The following is a 23746-nucleotide window of genomic DNA, read 5'->3' as shown; positions in this document are numbered from 1 at the left end:
TCCTGAGACCTATAAAGAGACGAGTGCAAGGCTACTCGCAAGGAGAGTGTGGAACTGGTGGAGCTAAGCGTGAGTTGGGAGAAGAGCGGGGCAAGGAGAGTGTGGAACTGGTGGAGCTAAGCGTGAGTTGGGAGAAGAGCGGGGCATAGCTGAGTGGAACTAAGAGAGGGGGAGTCGAGCTTGGAGAGAAGTTGCGGAGGAGTTGCAGGGAAGACGGCGGACGGCGACGAGGTCACGGTGTGGGGGTCGCTCGACTCGTCGTGAGATCCAGGCCGGCCAGCCATACCCCTCTCCCTGAGCATCAACGATTCCCCCCCCCCATTCGTGCTGAGATAGTGCTGAGGGGGGGCCCCGTTCCCCCCCCCCCACCCTAAATGTGGTGCCAACGGGACCGCTCGCGCGGAGCACGCCGGAGACGACTCGCCGACCACGCCAGGGCACGGAGTCGGGGCGCAGCTGCATGAACATTGCGGCTTGCCCGCTATCGCGTCACGAGGATGCGGGTAAGACCTCCCCGGTCTCGTGGACCTGGCTGATCTTCCGGGATCCACGTTCATTTGGTCTACGGGCCTGTCTGCCTCCTTGCCTGTGAGGGTGGCTTTCTTCCTTTGCTTTTTGCGCAAATGCTTGTGGTGGCGCCGTCTTTCCAGTAGAACTGTGTTAGTGTTGCCGTGTGTACGCGTAGAGTCGGTTTTAACTCTGCATTTGCTTTTGTTGCATAATTGTATGGCTGTAAATACGTGCCTTCTGTGCTGTCTGCGTGTGTGAATAATGTGCTGCTTGTTGAACTGTTTTCCCGCTTCGCTTTGTCTTTTCCTTTCATTGAACCTCCATCTTGCATCACGTAAGGGATTCGATAGTGGGTTTAAAACGCCCGGTAATTAATCGGAACCATCAAGGCCGACGATAACTCCGCTCGGTTATCCCTGTAATACAGAGCGAACCGCTTAAGCGGTTCGTGTCCGGAGTCGGCCTGTGGCGTGGTACGATCGCTCGGTCGACCACTTGCGCAGGTACTTGGGTAGGTCGAATTTGGCGAGCAACCCTATCCTGCGCGGGTGGGCAATTGGCACGATCGTGGTGAGGTTAAACCCCCACCCGTGACTGGCTCCGGGCGATAGTTCCTGGAGGGTCACAACTGAATTGTCCGTCCGGTGGGCGACGACGTGCCGCGATTCGAGTTACGTGGCCGATCGTACGCTGGCGGACACGAATTCGCAACAATATGCTTTGTTACAGTGTTGTCATTATTTTTCTTATTTCTTTTGTAATTAGAATGCCATGCTGCGGAATGATCTTAACATGGCATGCTTTTAAAACATGGGAATTCTTCTGGGTTCTTTGTTGTTAATTAGCCGAATCAACTCAGAAGATCATGACGATCATTTCGGTGTATCACGCTCCACATAAGAAAGCTCCAGCAGAATTCCACAAAAAAAAATAAACACACACACACACACACACACACACACACACACACACACACACACACACACACACACACACACACACACACACACACACACACACACACACACACCTCTCATACATTTGCAGTAGATTTCTCTTGTAGTAGGGTCAATATGCTGACTAACTCTAAAATCATTACAAGAAAACGTTTATGGTGTTTTTCAGTAGTTTGGCCCAGAGAACAACATATCAAAAGGTGGCCAAAATTGGACCATCAGAAAGGGTGTAAATATGACGTCAAAAACGATGGCCGCCATTAGAGCAAAATACCTAATATCTATGCATACCTTTGAAACAAACAGTTCTCAACCACTTTAAAAGTGACAATTAACGATAAAACTTATTACCTTACAAGTACCAAAATAGCTGAAGTTGCTGGGAGTGTCCCAAAGTTGCATCATGGCGTCATTCATTGTGTCATGACATCATGAATGATGTCATGATGTGATTCCATGGTAACTTCCAAATTTATGAAAACATGTTCACAAAAATAGTTTTCATCCTGTTTGTTGACCAGATGACATCATAAATTCAATGATGATGCCAAGATCGTGATGCCACAACCATACCTTTTACTAAAGCGCAGTTTTATACACACAAAAACAACAGCCATGGAGACCAATGTGTTCAATTTCCTTGAAATAATACCTGGGTAGTTGGTACCAAGGAAGTCATTCCAGTTGAGACACCCATTACTGCTTTAGCAAAAAAATGTCAGCATATTCGTCCTCGTTTTCATCTAAAATGGGTGCATGGTTCATATTTTCACAGTTGCCATCTTGGCAAGGTCCACAAGCCCCTGTGCACTGAAGTCTGTACTTCTTACAACTACATTTAAGTGTGTTGCATCCAGCCGAGCAGTTGCAGTGAATCATTTTTAGCAGAATATCAGGAGCAGGGTTGTCCATCATTACTGGTGTGAGTTTGTTCCCTTAAATGTCCCAGCCCCATTTTGTAATGTCCATGTTATCACTCCGGCCCATCCATACCATGACTTGAAAATAAGTTCGTCTTGAGTGCTGTTTTGTGGCTGAAGTTGTGGGGGGCAATCTCTCTGGCGTTACGAATGTCTTTGCTGTCGCCACTTTTTTGCAGAGGTAACTGTATCGCAATGATGCTAGAGAGTCAGACGTTTTCCCATTCAACAATGACACCATTGCCTTGCAGCCAGCACTTTCTACAGCATCTTGATCCATATTTGGAGCACAGAAAATCTTTGAACAGGAATGCAAGACAGAATCACCTTTGATGAGTTTTTGGAACACTGATTTTTTTTTCCCAACCCCAAAGATCCTAGAAGTAGTATCACATCCAGTAAAGGCATGGGCAAACCACAAATCAGTACAAACATCATCTCCGAGTAACTGCTTCAACACCTTTATATTGTAGACATTTGGTTTCCCTTTGTCTGACCGAAAGTAAAATTCTTTACTACCCATTTTCCCATGATAGAGAAGCAATATTAGAAGATCTGTATCTTCTCCGATAAGCGTAGTTGATTTGAAAGTGGACATTGTGACAGCTGCTTTCACTATATCCACATCTGCATCCCCCTCTGCCTGGACAACATGGCAGCCTTTTTGCTTCAGGCATGCTGATATCATATCAATAAGTGACTTTTTGTTCTTTTCATTGGAAAGGAAATCATCCTTCTTCCCCACAAATTTAGTTGTCTCTGTAATGTTGACAGCATTTCTCACAGTTGTCTTCTGTCGCTGGTGGGTGTTGTCTTTTGTGCTTGGTCCCTCATATCCATCGAATACCACAGTGGCTTTTCCATACAGTTCCACTGTAAAAGATGCATAATAATCGGCAATTGAACTGTAGGTACTTCCTTCTGTCCATTTCAAGCGATGTAGAAGGGAACCTCCATCGAAGACGTAGTGATCTGTCTTGGGAATAGACTGAAGGACAGCATCATCCACGGACGCAGCATGGTTACCGTATAGCCTCGAGAAGCGCAGGTTTGTCTGGTTTCCGTAGTTGATGTTTAGCTTCGAACAAGGAGGGTAGATATGGCGAAAGTTCGTACTTCATCACCTCATCTAAGCGTGTGATCTTCTTTAGTTTCGAAACATATTGTCATTTTTTATATCATAATTCAACATTTTGATGGAGTGAAATTTGGAAAAATCTGAAGCTGATTGGAATCCTTTGTCTTAATATTCTGAAGATGTTTGTCGATGGCAGCACTGTAACTATAGGTGCTTGATCAGGAAGAATTAATGAACTTGCATGCCTTCAGTAATACCATCTAAAATCTTCGTCATCATCAATTTGCCACATAATTGTGAAATAATAAAAAGTCATGTCATGACGTCATAGATTACCTCATGACGTCACTTGGGTATGCAATGTTCAATATAGAATGGTGAATTCATTGAGATACTAGTTTGAACAGTTTTAAACTGTTTATTTTACACTTATATGGGTAAAAACAGCTAAGATGATGGGATATGAGAAGAAATGAGGCACTTTTTAATAGTGGCAGCCATCTTTTTTAACGTCAAAGTTTGACCCTTTCTGATGGTCCGATTTCGGCCAACTTTTGATATGTTGTTCTCTGGACCAAGTACTACAGAAAAACATGATAAAACGTTTTCTTGCAATTTTTTTGAGGTTAGGCTGTTTATTTCATATTTTGATCCTACTATTGTGGCCCCGAACCAAACAGAAAGTCTACATTTATAACGATACTCACAGCCCATACAACTCTCTCTCCCTCCCCCCCATCCCAAACATTTAATAGTAAAAATCATTTTTAAACTTAGGCCTTAGTTATTTTATAACTTGGTTTACGCAGTTCTTCAGCTAAAATGTTGGGCCGGTAGGTCGAAATATAAATATAATTTCAATTTTTAGAAATTATATATTTTAATGATTATTTTTCGGATGTTCCATGGAAAAGACAAGGGTAGGTGGGGGGAAAATAAATATAAATCCCGGACCAGGAGGATCTAAGAAAACATTGAAGATGGAAGACCATTCAAATGCAGGATGCCCATGGTCACTGTATCATCTGATGTGAAAAACAATAAAGAAGGATTAAAACTTGTTTTTACAATATAGTCTAGCATGTTTTTCTTGTAGAAACCTGTTGGATCATCAAACAAATGGAAACAATCCTGAGAAAATTACTGTTTAAGTCGTAGATGTGTGCGTGCACACCAGTGCATAGTGCTGGATATGATTAAAAAAGGTGTCTACTGGGAGTCAACACGCTCAAAACGGTCAATCAAAACCAGAACCAGCTCTTACTTTTCAGCGGGCATCTGATCGTACCGTCTCCCCATCCCCATGAGCACATCAAAGGCTGATTTCTGGTCCGTTGAAGGTGGAATTCAATGGTGGAAGGTGTAACTCTTTCACTCTCTCCCTCTTTCTCTTTTTCTCTCTTTTCTCTTTCTCTTTCTCTTATTCTCTATATCTTTCTCTTTCTCTCTATATCTTTCTCTTTCTCTTTCTCTTTCTCTTTTTCTCTTTTTTTTCTCTTTCTCTCTATATCTATCTCTTTCTCTATATCTATCTCTTTCTCTTTCTCTCTATATCTATCTCTATCTCTTTCTCTCTATCTCTATCTCTTTCTCTCTATATCAATCTCTATCTCTATCCTACCAGCTCTCATCCATTCTCATGGCCACAATCTAGGGTATGGGGAAAATGTGTGATGTCTCCACTCCATCACTTACCCGGTTGGACACTCACAATTCCAGGCTTTACAGGTAGACGTATTTGTGATGGACGTATCCGTGATTGACGTATCTTTTGTTATTGCTTCCATCTGCCTCTCCCTTGCTTCACCAATATGTTTCTCTTGGGGAATCTCCAAAAATCCAGGCTTTAAAAGCACCTCATCATACATCTTGCCTTCAGAATCACATCCCAGCTAAATTTTTTTTTGTATACAGTATCAAGGCTCTTGGAAGAATTTTGAGCAGACCCACCTTTCTTTTCTTGGATTAAAGTTCAAGTTGGCTGATCATGACAATCTTTTGTCATGCTCAATATGTGCTTTTGATTTTTTTTTTTTTGTTAACTCTTGCTGACCATGTCCATTTTATCTTTACATGTCTGCTTGCTTGGTCCTCATTTCAAGAATTATTCATCCAAACTTGTTTCTGTTTGTCATGTATTTCTTTATTTCTGCAAAGTTTCCTCATTTGTTTATTATCCTTGAACTGTTTGCGTTTGCCTTTATTGTCATTCCCTTCTGACCACGAAGCTCATGATGCTGGGATCCAAGTTTCAAAAACTGTTCTTGTATCCTTTGTCTATTGTCTTTGTAATGTGTGTATGTATATATATATATATATATAAAAAAAAAATATATATATATATATATATATATATATATATATATATATATATATATAGCTGGGTACCTGCTACTGACAGGTTCGTCGACATCTCATCTCAAATGAGTGTGTTTTGGTAGAAATGGCAATTCAGTATAAATATTCAGTGTGCAGATATCGCAGTAGGTGGTTTTGTAACCTTGGAAACCTCGTTCCATTCCACCAGCGAAGATTTCCAATCCATGCTCTCCAAAGTACTGCTTGGGAGTGAAGGTGATATTGTTACGAATTTGGAAGCTTACTGCACACAACAGCCAGGTCCTACAGATCAGTTATATCGGTAAGTATGTGTTTCTAGATAGGGTTCTGTCCTATGTTCAATGGGTGATTAAGTGTACATGCGCTGCGCAGTTATTTTATAGATAGGATTTTCATGAACAACAACAACAAGAAGAACAACACCCTGCTCGCGGCATTGTCCGCATTCTTCGTGTGCTCACAAAGCGTTTCGTTCTGGCTTGGCACCAAATAAGGGTATGTGTCATTTTCTGCCCGATGGGCAATGAGCGGATAAAAGACGGGCGGTCCTTTGCAAGAAGGCGGAGCTGCGACCCGCCGTCCGGCCAATGAGAGCAGGTGACGGGGAGCGGACCGCGCCCGAGAAGGACGACAAAAGGAAAAACAATTAATAATTGTGTCTGGTCTGCTCGAGCGTGCTTCAGTCTGGTCTGCGTCTGACTGCATCCGAGGCGTCTCGTCTGGCACATTACTATAAGAGGTTGACCATCTCATCACGGGAGATCACGTAGTCTCGCCTCCTTTGGGTTCGGCTGCCTTGGTCCATTCTTTGGCGACTGGTGCTCCGGAAAGGTGCGGACGTCGAGCTGCGCGAACGCGGCCAAGTAGCCAGCACGTTCTCGTCCCTCAGCTTGACCTCCCTCCGAGCTGAAGGAATAATAAAGACCTCGAGGTCCATCTCCGTCTGGGTATTTGTGTGTGCGTATGTGTGTCCGTGGGCCCCGTCTGCAAGTGGAATTGTTAAGTGCTTTTTGTTATACATTATTTGCATTGCTTATTCGGTTAACTCTGCTCTGTATCTCCCTGCCTATTATAAATAAATATCCCTTTTGTTGAATGTATCAGCTCATTTCTGTGTTTCTTTCATTGGCTTAGCATGCTGTGTATTGAGAGATAGCGAGGGTAAATTGTTCATTTGGTCCGGCGCAGCTCTGGTAACTCCGCTCGGTTACACCGGATCCGAGACGTTACCTGCGACTTGGATCGGACAGAGTCTGCCGAGGGTGTGGTTCCCCGGTAGTTAGACTGCGTGGGTATTTAGGTATATTAAAATTGGCAATTGACCCTACTCCACGTGGTTGACCTATTGGCGATCTTTGGTCCGATAAGGGACCCGTGACCTTTCAGATTTATCTGAAAGGTGCGACCTAAATTCTGGGTGTTCGGTGGTGCCGACTCTACTGCTCCCCCTAGCGGCCGTGCTCGCCACCGAGACCCGGCCCCGCAACAATATTATGAAAGCTCGACTGGGAACTAATTTATGCACGTTTTGGGCCTAACACTTGAGGGAAGATCACCAAAGTTATTTCTATGCCAACCGACCACCTCCAGACACCTATCGCTCTCCACATCACTTCTTCAGTCCCCAACCTGCCCCTCTCTCCATACTCCCCATAGCTTTGCTTTCTGCAATTTCCATTCATTATTTTCACAGCAATTCATGCTGATTTCCTATTCAAAGATCCATAGATCAGTCATATCAGTTTTGATTCGTCATTGCAACTTGTGATGCGATGTGAATGGTGCATGAAAAATATTGTCCTAAACGATTTTCAGGGGAATTTTTTTAGATTTTATAAGGGGTATAGAGAGGGTTTAAACTGGCTTAAGGGTCTTAAAATGTCATAAAGAGGTCTAATGTGTTTAAAGGGTCTAAGGATCTTAAATGGGTCTAAATGTCTAAAGGGATCAAATGGTGAAAGAGAAAAAGGGGTCTAAAGTGTCCAAATGGTCTGAAATTGTCCAAAGGGTCTCAAAAGATCTATAGGTCTGAAAAGTGTTGAAAGGATCGAAGAAGGTTGATACGTCTCAAAAGGTTCTAAATCGGTGTGAAAGGGTCGAAAAGGTCTTAACAGGAACGAAATGGTTATTATTAAAGGGTCTAAGGGGTGTAAAGGGTCCAATGGAGTCTACAGGCCTTACAGGGTGTAAATGAGAAGCTGCAGTAAAGAAATGACCTCTTGTTGGTAAATAAATCAACTCTGGAATGCAACACGGCAGTAATGATCCAAATGACCTCCTCATGACGGTTTAAAATGCCTATTAGGTGCATCGTGGTTAAAAATCTGATCGTAGAAAGTTTTGTCGCGAATTAACTTCAGGAGCTCAAAGCAGTAAGATCACAAACAAAACAAAAAACAATTTACTTGTATAGGTGGAGATAGATGACCTATTTTCCTGTTGCAGCCTCTTCTTCCTCCCTCTTCTTTGTTTTATTGCTCTTCTCAGAGAGGTGGCGTCACTTTGTATCCCCCGCCGCGTGGCGGAAGGGGGATATTGTTGTCACCCGGGTCTTCCGTCCGTCCGTCCATCCGGCTGGCCAGGCGTCAACATTTATAGCTGTGAGTGCGATAACTCATAAACTGTTTGCCATATCGATTTGAAATTTGGGTCACACATGTACCACCTGAAAAGGAAGAACCCTATTGATTTTGGGTGTGGCCGGATCCAAGATGGCCAACTGAGGCGGCCATCTTGAAAAAAATCTTTCAATGGCGGGGGATTCCCCATCTCTGATGGGTATATTTTCTTCCATCGATCAACCAGCTTGCAGTAAGATTTTTCAGCAAAGCCATGGTTAATAGAAAAAAAGCTCTATCAGAATCTCATTCAAAGTAATGAAAAGCTCACGCAGAAACGTCCAGAAAGTCCTTTAATATGTTACTAAAAAGGTCGTCATGTAACGGCTCTGGAAACACCCCCATCCCCTGTAAAACTCCATCACGTTTGGACATACACCCACTACACTCCCACCCCATTCCAAACCCGAACCCCCATGCATTTGGTATGTTATTTTTGAATGGTCCGGAAGATGAGACATCGTTAAGAAGTCGGAGATATCGATAATATTGTAAGAAATGAAATATATCTCATCTGTGATTGAATATTTCTGTGATGGTGACTCGAAACCATTTGAAAATCAAAAGAAATTAATGGTTTCTAAGGATACCGGCTCCACCCACCACAACATCTCCTGATTTTTTTTACACCAAATTCTTGTTTCTACCAATAATCCACACAACAAAAAAAATTCTCATTTGAGGTGAGGCATTTCCGATTAAATTAATCAAACATCAAATCACTATATGTTGTTCACTTGGTTCTTTAAACTATAGGATGGATATTGGGAGGTGTATATTTGGTGATGTTAGCTAAATTTTCCTTAAAACCCTTTTTTTTTTCCTTTAAATTTTTTTTTTTTAATTTAAACCTTTTTTTTCTACATGCTCCTCTTACACCCTTGAAAGTTATTTTGTCACATGAGCAGTAAAATTACCTTTAAATCGAGGTGCAGGTTGTGTTTTTACTACATTCGGTTTTTGAATGATTTGCGCTTTTGAGAGGTCACGTGACTCCTTCTTCCCCGATCTAATTGATCATGGTAACGTCTTAATTAAGTTTTTGTTCACATTTGATATATTTGACGACTGGAGGTCACCACCTCACCAAATATATAGGTATCCGGGTGGCATCCAAAAGAAAATGGGATTTTTATGAAGCATTGTCGACAGTCTACGTGGGTCTACCCTTGCGGAGATGGCGACAGGTGGCGGCTCGTGTGTTTGTAATTTATGAATTGTGAGAAAAAGACTGTTTAAAACCCATATTTAGGTGTGTCATGGTAAACAATGTGATCCTATAAAGTTTTGTGGCGATTAACTTTGGGAGCTCAGAGGAGTGGGGTCACAAACAAACATTTTGCATATATATATATATATATATATATATATATATATATATATATATATATATATATATATATATATATATATATATATATATATATATGTATATATATATTGTTACGGATTTTAGAATCCAGTCTGATGAATGCATCCACACATCCAGGTCCTCAGACAGTTATTTCCTTAAATGCATGTTCAGATGAGCCCCATCCCCATGTTTAGTGAGATTTTAAATGTGATGCGTTGAGAAGGGTAAAGGATAGATCCCCTCTCTTATGGGAAGTTTTTTTTTTTCTTTACGACAGACACGTTTACACACATTTCTTTCACGAGCTCTGAAGCCCGCCCTTATATTTCCTCAGCAGCGATCTTCCGTGAGCTCTGACGCCCATCTTTTTTGAGAGCACACGGGTCGTCATGGTAACCGTGCGCCAGTGGGGCGGGGTGAGCATGGGGTGGGTTGGACCCGCAGAGACGCCCCGAAGATATAAAAAGACGTTCTGTGAGGAAAAGGCGAAAGAGGGACGTTCTGAAGCGAAAGAGATACATTCTGAAGACGAAAGAGATACGTTCTGAGAGGAAAAGGCGAAAGAGGGACGTTCTGAAGAAGAAAGAGATAAGTTCTGAGATTTAAAAAAAAGCGTGAACGAAAGAGGTACGAGAGAGAAGCAAGCAAGAAGCGGGTGAAGGCGCACAAAAGAGGAGAAGGAAGCGCGCATGTGGGTGTCTGGCCGGCACCAAAAGCGAGATGGTTTGTCCTGCCCAATGCTTCGGCAAGCGAGCGTGTGGTGCACGTGCGGGTGTGAACAAAGCCGCCAACAAGTGAGGCACGGGTCGTTCACCAACAAACACCAGGGTCGAAACCCGCGACGGACTTTCTCAGTGCCCTCCAGACGTCGACTGGCGTTCAAGGCTGCCCCACGAGAGACTGTACGACAAAGCTGGTCCTGGCGATGGACGTGACACGCACGCACGCATTTCAGAACGTTTTCACCTCACGGGCGACTTTCTGGTGAGCGAGACGACTCTCCCCCTCCCCTCCCCTCCCCGTGAATGATCTGTTGGGGACCCTTGTCCGTGTTTAGCTGAAAGTAAGTCAACCCCCGATAAGCATCTGCTCTTTGTCTCTTTCCTGGCATTTTGATTGATTTTGCTTTGAAATTCATTCTTTATTTACCTCAGCAAATAAAATGTTCTTTTTATTTATTTATTTTATTATTAATAGATTATTTGTCGATTACCAACCTGTCCGTGTTTGTCCTTTCTTTCTATTGGTCTAGCATTGTTTGAACCGAGATAGACTGGGAGGTAATTACCACAGATTTGACCAAAAAAATAGTCTGGACACACCAGCGGTTAAAACGCTCGGCCGCCCTAATTAAAATCTAATCAGATAACATTGGTGCTTTGGCGAGGGCGCGCTCCCCGCTCAGGTAACCACGTGACCTCTCATTAAACGGAATAACGAGATGGCGGACACTGGAACTCATGGTTGACTGGGTGGCATTCGTGGTTTTAAAACAACCCACGTACCAAAACGTTAATTGTGAGCAGTGGTCCCAGGTCCGGCTCTACCGAGGACAACTGGGGATTAATCCCCCTGAGTGACAAGCAGGTGTCTCGGTACCCGTCACCGCAACAATATATATATATATATATATATATATATATATATATATATATATATATATATATATATATATATATATATATATATATATATATATATTATGTATGTGTGTATAATCTGCTCTTTATCCATTGGTTGGACAGCTGACCTGACGTCACCCACAATTGCAACCTGAAATACTTAACCTAAAGTACCCAGAAGGCCCAAAAGACCCCCCCCTTCCCCGAGAACCCAAAAGTCCCAATGGATCAGAAATACCCAAGGGACCCTGAAGACCTATGACACAAAAGACCCCAAGGACCCCGAAGACCTAAAATACCAAAAAGACTGAGGATCCAGAGGACCCAAAAGACCTCAAGGACCCAAAAGATCCAGGGGATCCAAATGACCTGAGGACACAAGACCCAGAGGACCCAAAATAATGAGAGGATACAAAAGACCCGATGGACCCAAAAGACCCAACGGGACTATCTGGGACCCATGGAAATTCTGCATAATGTAAAAATGTCACCATGTCCACAACCCCCTCTCCCCATGCCCCCCCCACAAAATCCCATGTCCTCAATCCCCCCTCCTAACTGTCCTCTCTCTCTGCCCCCCCCTCACACCACCACACCCAAACTCTATGCTCCCCTCACCCTTTCTCCAAATGTCATCAACTCCCCCCCCTCCCCTCAAACCCCTCAATCCCAACTCTGTCCCATCTCTGCCCTGTCTCTGCCCTCACTCCCCCCCCTCCCATCTCCCACTCTGGAAGTCCCTCACTCACAATTCTTCCACCCACAGTGTGACGTCTGCTCCAGAATGTCTGTACCTTTTGTTTCCAAATATAGCAATTTTGGCCTTAATTTGGTGATTTAACGGTATCTAAGCTTAGTGACACAGCTTTTGTCCCACTCCCCACTCCTCCACACCCCCTTGATCTTTTCTGCAAATGACCCATGCCTTGTCTCCATATTTTTTCTGCTATGCAGTTGGGACAGTTGCTTGCTGGGACTTGTCGAGACTTCACTGGGCCCAAAGAGAGCCGCCGATCAGCCAAGGAGTTGTGGGAAGCGATTGTGCTAGTTTTTACATTCCCTGGGCAAGCAAAGAAAGGAGGGAACGGAAAAGGGGCGACCGGGAAAATGCGCGATGCCTCCGCTCCAACACTTACCCGGTGAGACACTCACCATTCCAGGCTTTGGGGATAGACATATGCATGAGTTGCAGACCGCTCAGGATGACTGGGCACGTACCAGTTTCTTCCTCCCTCATTCTTTTACATTATACAGTGAGCCATACCTTCCCTAACCTCTTCTATTGCTGTACTGTACTTGCCAGAACTTTCATTACATTTTCTTTGCCATTATGTACAAAATAAGTTCTTACATCTGACAAACTTTCGAGGATGAGGTTGATATAAATTATTTGAAAGTTAGTTTGATCATTACACACTGTCCCTTTTTGATAATGGTCTGTGGAGCTCCTTTGTTGCAGAAAACCCATTCTACCCACTCGTAGCTTGTAAGGGATTAATATTACAGCTGTGCCACATGTAAAGTGCTCTTTCATGATTTACTTTACTTTTATGTACTTTTCTAGCTTTGATTCAGACATGATAGACTTATAATCCTTTTGTAATTTATTCTTTGTTTACAAGACGACTGCCCCCCCCCCCCTTCCTCCACCATCCCTAACTTATGCCATTACTCTGTCTTCTGTGACTGATAAGGCATGATTGTCAAAGATGTTAGAACATTAATATAATGTGTTTTCATTTATAATTTACAAAATGTGGAGTTTTTTTTTTTTTTGGTCGACCATGGCTATAGGCTCAAGAGAGATAAGAGAGAGGTGACCGTGAGAATAAGACAATGGTTGACAGTGGGGCAGTGGACAGTACATGGATATACCATTAGTATGAACAACCAGGAGGAGAGATAAAAGGGGCAGGAAACCTCGCAACCTGTAAAGAGATGGGGAGAGTGGTGGGGGCAAAGTTAATGAGGAAAGGAAAAATCATGGGTGGGGATGGCGGATGACCTAAGGTGGTGGTGTACTGCCAACTTAAAGCCTTAGAGGGAAGATTGTGATTTACCAGATCGGGGAAGGATGTTACACAAGTGTGAGAAGAGAGGAATAAAGAAGTGAAGGTTAGCAGCAGGCCTGGATTTGCGAGCAGCGGGCCTCTGCTAAATCAGAGACAGATTTATCAGCGGGCCTGGATTTTAGGAGTTTCACAAGGAGATTGCTCGAAAAATGCATGTGACCTGTAGGAACTGGGTAAGTGTGGAGAGATGAAAAATCATGGAGATCAAGACTTGAGAGTTAGTTCAAAACAGAGATGCTACCGACTTGTCTGTGATGCGACAGCCGTGTTCCCTGTGTTCTTGCTTCTCTTAAGGAGATGCCAAAGATATTGAGAGCTTTGGATTCCATAGCATTCAGGAGAAACAGGTGTCAAGCAGGGCACCAGCCCAAAGGGGAGAGCACTATTCATTGAGCTGTGTACATTGATTTTATTGGCTGCAAGAAGTTCAGATTTTACCAAAGAAGAACTTGTTGACATGGCTGAGGATGACCAATGCTTTCATATGTCTCCTCAGGAGAGATTGTCGCTGATTGAGAGGCCCAGATGTCTGAGAGACTGAACTTCCAGTGGTTGATTGTAGAAATATTTATTTTAATGACCCTTCCAGAATCCAGAGAGAGATAGAGATAGAGATAGAGATAGATAGATATGAAAAATGCCAGATTTGCCTGGATTGAAAGACCTTCAAAATTCTCGATGAGCATCTAGTCATTTCCAGGTGAGCAGTGAGGGAAGCCACTGTTGTGGGCCTGTCGGTGGAATGTGGAATTGTATGGCATAATATCGAGTCATCTATGAAAAGGACAATAGGGTTCTCCAGAGCTCAGATCAGTCATAATGAAAATGAGGACTAGTACTGGGCCCAAGACTGCCTTAGAACACTGGTCTCTACAGGGAGAGATGATGAGATTCCATTGAGAACAATATTGCTTATTGTGTGGGTGTATAAATCGACAAGATGGGAAAGAAGGTGGCCTTGTGTTCTTCAGGCAGAAAGCTTGGTAAGTGGAGCAGGATGCTCGACTGTGTCAAGTGCCAAATATTTTTTTCCAGAGATACAGCTCTGACCTCTTTATTTCAGATTCATGCCCTCATCCACTGTAGAGAGAGAAGTAGCAGCAAATCCAAAGTTGAATGGGTGGGAAGGAATCCAAATTCATGGCCAAAGATCAGGCCATTTTAGAAAAAGAAAGACCATGTCAGTTGCAAAGATGTATTCCAGAACTTCTGGAAATTTTAAGTGAGCGAATTGGCTTGTCGTCAAAAGGATTTGTTTTTGCTCATATATTGTACATTCGAGGGATGTTTGCTGTCTTCCAAGGAGATGATAGGCAACCTTAGGGAAAGAACAGGCTGAAGAGAGCAAACAAAAGATGAGTAAGAGCTGCAGTGCAGGATTTGAGAAAATGGCCACTAATGCCAAATGGGTCTCTCACTGAGACTGAGTTTAGTCTGGCCAAAACTTTCTCTACCTTCTCCAGTGAAATATCAGTGAGCAAGAGCGGAGAAGTTGGGCACAGACCAATAGTTTGGGTAAACGAGCTGTGGCGGCAAACAGAGTTAAGACATTCAGCTTCGTCTTGATCGGAGTCAGCTATGATGCAACTTGAGGGTGTGTGTGTGTGTGTGTGTGTGTGTGTGTGTGTGTGTGTGTGTGTGTGTGTGTGTGTGTGTGTGTGTGTGTGTGTGTGTGTGTGTGTGTGTGTGTGTGTGTGTGTGTGTGAAGCACACACCAGAAACAGATTTAACAATGTGCCACCATGACTTCCAAAAAGCGAGAGGTTGTTGGAGAGCTTGGCCTTGAGGCTTGACAGATGTATTGATTCTTTATGACTCGCCTGAGGATGGACACACATTTGTTCCGTCTTCTCATGATCTCAGGTTGCCATCAGTTTGGCCAGCCTTCCATGCTGACAAAGCGAGTTGCTTGATAGCCATCGTTGTTATTTTATTTGTTAATTATTTAATAACTTGTATAATCGAGAATTATTTTATTATATTCCACATTTTTCTTTGCAATCCTTAATGGCATGTTTAACAATTGTATTTGATTGGAATTACAGCAAGCAGTAACGTTTGTTGTGTGTACATGTGACGGTAGATTGGCACTTTGTGGTTATTTGCTTGTTTATGGCCATGCTTTCCAGGTTGTGGCATTTTCATTGAATCTGTCATGCCATCTTTGTGCGAAAATGCATTTATTGATTTGTCCTTTCACAGAAAAGAGTTTGTGACTTGTGCAACAAAGCTGAAGGTAAGCTTTTGTGCTGTTAGATTTTGGTGAAAATTATAGTCGTAGATCCATCGAGAGCAGCTCTGAATAATTCTTCAAAATGTACTCATCAGACTTTCACAATCAAAATGTTTCTAAAATTGTTCCACTTGGACATAGACCAACTGTGACACAAGTTTGTCTTCTGTTTGCATCAGGAACCAATGATCCTCACCATCCTTTTATCTCTTATGGTGAAACTGCACAACACTGTCAGGGTAGGGCCATGTCATAGTATTCTGCCTGGCAAGAAAATTACAGAATATATTAAATCGTGCATATGACTTTTGTCCTGAAAGCATTTGTTACCATGTGTATTGTACTTAATATTCTGGAACATGATTAATAAATTAGATCACAAATTACAGCACAAAGTAGAGAATTCATAGAACACCTTACCCCATACAGTGTTCTAGTTTATAATTCAATTGAAATAAAATGATTATTTTAAAAGTCGTATGAAATTTTTTTTCCCTGAAGTTAAGCACCATTTATGCAGTTTCAGACACCACCTTATATAACATGTCTAAGTACAGCAAAACTGCAGTTTTTTTGAAGCAATAATAAGCTGATTTGTATTCTACAGCATTCAAGTATACAGTTTAATTAAATTTAAAATAAAATAAAGATTGTAAAGGTCACATAAATTAATAATTCAGGACGTTTACCACTTTTGACGCAGTGGCTATTAAACCACCTTATCAAGCACGTTATGTTCATTATTTGTGCCTGTTGTTGGTGTCCTTTATAACGTCCTTAAAAAAACAAGTTTCCTGTTTGGAATGATTTTCAATTTTGTGTGACTGCCAGACAGACAGACAGACAGATAGACATTATCGAGAATGATCCTCACCATCCTTTTATCTCTTATGATGAAACTGCACAACACTGTCAGGGTTTGGAATGGCAGACAGACAGTGGGGGGGGGGGGGATCTCACTACTCTGTGTACTTGAGATAGAGACAAATTTAGAGCCAAAGTAGTGCAAAACTACAGGTTTGCTTTCCAATTCATATTCCGATTCGTGTTCAAAATGTAACATTCTATTGACATCAAGTGTTGTTCCTGGATCAGAAACTGACACTTGTGGATGAACGGACAGACAGACAAGTGAATCAATTGCTTAACCCTGCTTTTCGCTTCGTATGCACGGGGTAATTACAGCCATGTGGAAGAAATAAATATAAGCTTATGAAAAATTTGTGAGGTAGAAAGAAAGGAACACTTGCGATTTTATAATTGCTGTTAAATTCTGATAAGTATTTATATTTTCCTGACTACCGAGGTTGATTGGTTTGTTTACCAACACAGATCATGTCGAAGCAACATTACAGAGTGAACTTTGTCTGACACAATGCCCAGTGTTGCAATGGAATGAGTCAATGTGTCTCAGACGATGACACCACCTCAAGCACCATGGAGTATTGTAATGTTGATGTGGGGTATAGCACAAGCCATCTATGTCACACCTGAATCATTCTGTGCATAACAAATAGGTGGAACGTGATTTAATATTTTTGAAACACAAATCCTTCATTCATTTGGTTTTATTTTACTTTCTGAGCTGACAAGATGGCCTAGAGGTACGCACATTCACCTCAAAGCTGTCTATCCTGCGTTTGAATCTCAGCTGAACTACAAGCTGTCATCCCGGTGTTTCACAAGTAGGGTGATTCATCCTATGTGTGCGCTGCCCCTCGGAGGGATGTTAAACTTGGTGTCCCATCTACTGGCATTAGTTGGTGGAAGTTAAAGATCCCAATGTGTCCTTCGCGACGAGAAAGCGAGCTATCGCCAGCACCATGGCCAAATTCCAAACTCCTGCCCTAACCTTCATCGAATGTCAAGCCTGACCTTCCGCTTTGTGAAAAACTTTGGCCAAGCTTCCCCCGCCCAACCCCATACAAACGTAGGAATAATTGTGGCCATTAAAGAAGAATAATAATAATAATAATAATAATAATAATAATATTTTGGTTTATTTCCCCACACACGTGAAGTGAAAAGCGAGGTTAAGCAATTAGTTCATGTCCGTCCATCCGATCAGTTTATGATCGAGGAACGGCTTTTTGAATGTTGTATTTTGAACACTAATCGGAATATGAATCGGAAGACAAGTCTGCCATTTTGCCGTACTTTGCCTATGCATTCATGAGTGTGAAGTTGGTGAGGCAAACCACCCTTCAATAGAGGAAACTCTCACTATTCGCATGGGATACGTGCTTGAGATCACCGCAAATGGAGAAACCACGAATACCGATACCAAGGGCTTATTAAAAAAGGCGGGTAGGTTCCCGACACACAAAAATGACCATATTTTGACAAGAATTTTTGTTGGGGTACTTGCTGCCAGACTTGCCCTTGTGCTTTGTTCTTTCTTTTTTAATGTAGCACACAGTCAACTCTCTTATGCCATGGAGTCTACTCACAGATGCTGCACTCTGACCATGACTAAACTTGTCCAATAATTACACTTTCTGGCTTAATGACATGACATTGCTTTCCCTTTTGGCCTTGGATTCACTTGCTGCACCATCATTCGCTTTCCTCTTTGGTACCATGATGAAGAGAATACGTTATCATAGAAAAAATGAGAAGGGCACTTGGTAGAGCGCATACCTCCGCTATGTAAAGCTTGATCCATGAGAACATATCGGGCCCAATTCATTTTTGAAATATCATGCTATACAGTACGATATCATTTTTTGGCCCGATCTCTCAATGGTGAAGAATCACTTTAAAAATTATAGTAGCCAGATCCAGATCTGGATCTCACCAAAATCTAATCATTTCGTCCTTGTCACACACCCAACAGGTCAGGTCAGGTCAGGTCAGGTCAGGAGCATGCACCAGAGCAGCAAGTCGCTGCGTCCACTTTCCACCGGTACGCCAGGGGCCTCCGTCTGGCCATCCCCCAGGCAGATGCCTGGCCCATCCCCATCTCCTTGAGATGCTGATCAACCTGCTGCAACCACGAGGCGCGTGTTTGTCCCATTGGCCTCCACTCACGAGGCTCCCTCGCTGAGAGAATATGGTGAGCAGGATCAGCGTCAGGAAAATGAGCCACATATCCATACAGCCGTAGCTGATGCTCGCAGACTATGCAAGTAACAAATCTCATTTGAGTCTCTCAGCAACTGCTCGTTGGACACAAAGTCTGACCAGCGATAGCCAAGTAGTCTCCGAAGAGACCTGGTAGCAAAGGAATGAAGTCTCTATCTCAGATCCCTAGTCAGAGTCCAAGTCTCACATCCATAGAGCAAGACTGGAAGCACCAAGGACCTGAAGACTCAGACTTTTGTCTGCTTGCACAGGTACCGACAGCGCCACACTCCATGATCCAGTGAATCCATGACTCCCCAAGCCCGATCCAGACGTCTGTTGACCTCTGGCTCACAGCCAGCAGAGACAGCAATATCACTGCCAAGGTAAGTGAATCTCTCCGTGACCTCAACATCCTCACCCCATACAGGTCCAGACAGGATAGCAGCATCAAAGATGTCATTGAAAGCCTAGATCTTAGTTTTGACCCAGAAAACCCATAATCCCAGCAGCTTCGACTCCTCAATGAGCACCTCGAGGGCCCCCAAAAGTATATCTAGAGTCTCCGCAAAGATGACTGCATCATCCGCGAAATCACCCAACCTGTCCACAAAATTTCATCCGGATCTGTCCACAACTTTATGAGATATCCTGCACACAGACAAACAAACAATCAAACAAACAGACTGAGAGGGGTGAAAACATAACCTCCTTCACCTTTGGTGGCCGAGGTAAAAACAGCAAAAAGTCGACAGAACAAAATCTACACGCGGACAATGCCGAAACTGTGAATGCCGAAGTCATGAATTTGTCTACATGCCGACATTGCTGAACCTGTGAATGTGTCTCCACACCGACAGTGCCAAGACTCTGAATGTACTTAAGTATATCGCAATTAGTACGGTCCCACAGCTGGGAAAATGGAGTGCTGCGACCCGCGAATAGCTGAAATCGTGAATGCTGAACCTGTGAATGTGTCTCCACACCGACAGTGCCAAGACTCTGAATGTACTTAAGTATATCGCAATTAGTACGGTACCACAGCTGGGAAAATGGAGTGCTGCGACCCGCGAATAGCTGAAATCGTGAATGCTGAACCTGTGAATGTGTCTACACACTGACAGTGCCAAAACTCTGAACGTACTTAAGTATATCGCAATTAGTACGGTCCCACAGCTGGGAAAATGGAGTGCTGCGACCCGCGAATAGCCGAAATCATGAATGCTGAACCTGTGAATGTGTCTACACACCGACAGTGCCAAAACTCTGAACGTACTTAAGTATATCGCAATTAGTACTGTACCACAGCCGGGAAAATGGAGTGCTGTGAATAGCCGAAATCGTGAATGCTGAACCCATGTATGATGAGGGTTTATTGTATTACTGTATCTCCTATTGTGTGCCCCTCCGTGTACTTGTAAATGGTTCCTGGTGTGGTAGAATGATAAATGTTACCGTTGGAATCTCTACATTATAGCTCGAGGCCCCACTTCTTCTTCTGCGATCCTAGAAAACACGAGCTTTGAAAACAGGCTTCCTTCTGATTAAACGGACTCTAATTTTTGTTCCAAGTAAATAGATTATTGGCTTTCCAACCAAGTAAACCGATTATTAGCTTTTGAACGGTACCATTATTATTTATTGCTCTACAATAGCAGGAACGCTTTAGAATGAAGTGTGACGCACGCACGGACACACGGATGCTTCTCCATTTAGTAATGGACGAGCAAATACTATCCATCGCCTCTCTGACGGAAACACAGAGAGGGGGGGAGAGAGGAGTGGGCACGACGAAAGAGAAAGAGGGAGAGAGTTGGGAAAGAATAAATATGACCCAAGCTTACCTTGCCGTGATATTTAACCCTGCGGGGATCTTTGATTTATCAAGGGTTAAACATGACCATCAGCGCCATGCCTCAACACAGAGAGCCGTTTCCTGTGTGTTTTCTATTTTTGTATTTTACGGCATGGCCCTGCTTCACACGGGCGACAACGGTTTCATCGGCTTGAACTGTGGCCTCCTGAAGCCGATAGGACAGACAACCGACTGAAGTACAACCCAAAGACTGGGAGATCGTAGGAATGGTGGGGCAGAACGCAGTCATTGCTGCTGGGTTTGCTTCTCGTCTTGCTTATTGATGTGGAGTTTCTGCTGCTCTGGATTTTTGTTATGCCTTTTTTTTTTGTCTTCTTTGTCCACTTCTATCTTCCTGCCCTACCTTTCTTCTTGTATCTTCCTTTTTCTATCTCCCTCTCCTTCTTCCTTTCTTCTTTGTTATCTTTTTTTTTTCATCATTCTCCTGTATTCCTCCTTTCTTTCTTCTCTTTCCTCTTTCTGCCACCTTCATCACTGAGGATTTCACATCACATTTTTCTCTCATTTTATCAGTGTTTGACTTTTTTTATTTTTTATTTCATTCTTGTAGAGCTTCAGGATAGACAATGTTGCTTGTTCTTCCATGTGATCCCAAGATGAAAAGGATTTTTGCCATTGCCAACTCTGGAACAACCAACATAGAGTTGGCCATGAGAAAGGCACGGGCTTTGCAGGTTGAGGCCAACAACTTTGAGCGATTACCCTTGTGCCTTGTTGATGCTCATGGCAAAACCGAGGCGGACAAATTTAAATGGCAAGTCAGAGGGGATGATTGGAATGCGTCAAATGAAGACATCCTTTCCTGCCGCAAGGCCAGTCATGAATGTGGCTTCAAAGACACGTGGCATAAGCTTATTAACAGCCAAACGTGTTCCACTGCAGAGTGTTGGTGGGTTCAGATTCCTGAGAAGCATGGTGGGTGCACACATATTGAGCTCCAGATTGTGAGGAGGCACACATGGTGGTTCCAGAGAGATAAGAAATTCTGTGGGGTCGTGAACTGCTTCATTTGTGTCTGGTACAGTGTCACCCGACCTGTACTTTTGCACAGTGCCAGGTAACTCTCAGGCAAAAAATGCTCCAGTTAGAACTATAGTATATGAGAGTGGTACTCTCATATACTTTAGTTGGTAACAAGGCCTACTACAGTAGTCCGCAGAGAATTACTGCAGGAAAGGAATGTGATTTTTGCCTTGGCTGTGGAAGAAGGCCTCTGTTTGTGGAATTGGCTGCATCATTTTTCAGTGCCAAGATTGCTCTTTGGCATGGCCACTTGTGGTCATGGAAGTTATGTGCAACATTTAGAAATGCTGCATTTTGTAGTTGTTGAAGTGTTGCAACTGATTTCCCAATGTTGTTCATTGAGATAGTTCCATCCTGATTCTCAGATACCATGGCTCCATTTCCCAGTTTGAGCAGGCTTGCAGCAAACTCCACAGCAGATGAATCACCTGTTAGAAGCACTCGCACATTGGCCATTACGCTGAGTCGCTGAATGTTGTTCCAAATGTATGAGGCTTTGAGGCAGGCCTGCAGTTCATCAGCTTTGGTTCCATGTGGAATGACTGGCAGTGTCTGTCGAAAATCGCCAGTCACTCTACCCATTCTTCTGTCATTATGTCGAAGATCTTGCATGGTGCGATCAAGAACCTCGAAAGGCAGCTTTGTGGGACATTGTACATTCATCCCAGACAATGAGCCAGCACTCCTGCAGGAGCTTTGCTTTGCCAGTGCCACTGCCAATGTTGCAGGTTGGTGCCTCCATACTTTCCAGATTTAAGGGTAACTTGAAGACTGAGTGAGCTGTTCTTCCTCCTGTCAACAGTGTGGCAGCAATGCCTGATGATGCCACTCCAAGGGCAATCATGTTTCTTTGCCGGATTTTTTGCCGAAAGAAGATTGATGAGAAAATTTTTGCCAGTTTCACCGGGAGCACCCAGAAAGAAAGTGCCACCACTCCCATTTAAAATTGCTTGCGTAATCTTATTGAAGGCTTCTCTTTGGTCTGGAACCAGACATGGCTCATTCTCCTGCATGTATTCAGCAAGCTGTTCCATGTTGTAGTTGGTCTCTCAAAAAATTTCATTTGTGAGCTCATTGTCATTGTGTCTTAGAGGAAGGAAGGCCAAAAGTTTTGAGGTCAGAACCACCCAAAGCCTTGATCTTGTCTTCATTGATAATGAGAGCTTGATTGATGATGGCATCACTGTAGTCCATTTCCAGGTTAGGATTTTGCACTTGTACGTGATGCAAAATCTCCTCTGCCAGATTCTCCTTGTGGTCATCCCATAGTTGTTGAGGATTTGACATGGCACATGTCCGCCACATGATGGCAAATGGGTTTTGCAACATCCATGGTGATCAAGTTGCAGCTGCCTCCTCCAATGTGCTGTTCCAGTGTGTATCATCCTCCAGGAGTCCTCTGAGCTGGCAAGCCTGTTTGTAAGTTTCACCGATTGTGAAATCCACTGTTCGCAAGACCTAAAATGATGTTGGACCTTTGACTTCATGCAGAAGCAGTCTCAGGTAAAAGCATTCAAAATTGTTAGGATGTACAGTGGACACACAGCCAAGTTCATCACCTGCTTTGATGCCTGTCTGGTCTGGTACAGTTTGTCTTGCTTTGTGGCATGTCTACTTCTTGCTGCCAACATTCCATATGTAGTACTTGGGTATCTGATACTGCATTGTCTCAGCAAATTCATCATCCTGCCAGAGATTGAAGAAAGCAGTGAGCGTTGTGTATTGTGGGACTTGGGCGTGCTCATGTACATTCTTTTCGGTGAAATACACTCTCTGGCCATTCTCAAGGTGCACAGTGAGATGAACCACAGTGGGATGTCGCTCATGAATTGGGAAGTTCAGGATCCTCCAGAAGGCTTCATTGCTGCTGATGTATCTTCCCATTTCATATTGCCAAACCTCATCATGCACAGTCCCATCCATTGTCAGGCCAAACACAGCCATGTCAGATCCTTTGTTGACATACTTGCACACACATTTGATGGATTTCACAGAGTGGCAGTACTCAACATTGACGTGTGCCTTGAATAGCCATGTGAGGAGTGGACAGTAGAGAACAATCTACCTGTTGTCAACTTCGT

The 23746-nt window shown here is 43.3% G+C and overlaps 1 protein-coding gene across 2 annotated transcripts in view; it reads left to right on the top strand.

Annotated features, from left to right (window-relative positions):
* INTS8 (integrator complex subunit 8) overlaps positions 1-23746 on the top strand; it is a 107083-nt gene that overhangs the window by 64633 nt on the left and 18704 nt on the right. For both annotated transcript variants that reach the window (XM_085891820.1, XM_085891819.1), the window contains 3 exons: positions 12353-12537; positions 15673-15706; positions 15883-15942. In XM_085891820.1, the coding sequence (XP_085747946.1) occupies positions 12353-12537; positions 15673-15706; positions 15883-15942 (279 nt within the window). The remainder of the gene's footprint in view (positions 1-12352; positions 12538-15672; positions 15707-15882; positions 15943-23746) is intronic.

This window comes from Eptatretus burgeri, chromosome 8, assembly GCF_056783735.1.
Source record: "Eptatretus burgeri isolate ZD-2024b chromosome 8, Ebu_testis_v1, whole genome shotgun sequence".
In the NCBI taxonomy this organism is placed as follows: Eukaryota; Metazoa; Chordata; class Myxini; order Myxiniformes; family Myxinidae; genus Eptatretus; species Eptatretus burgeri.
The sequence above is the reverse complement of the archived record's forward strand: the minus strand, read 5'-3'. Positions and strand labels throughout refer to the sequence as shown.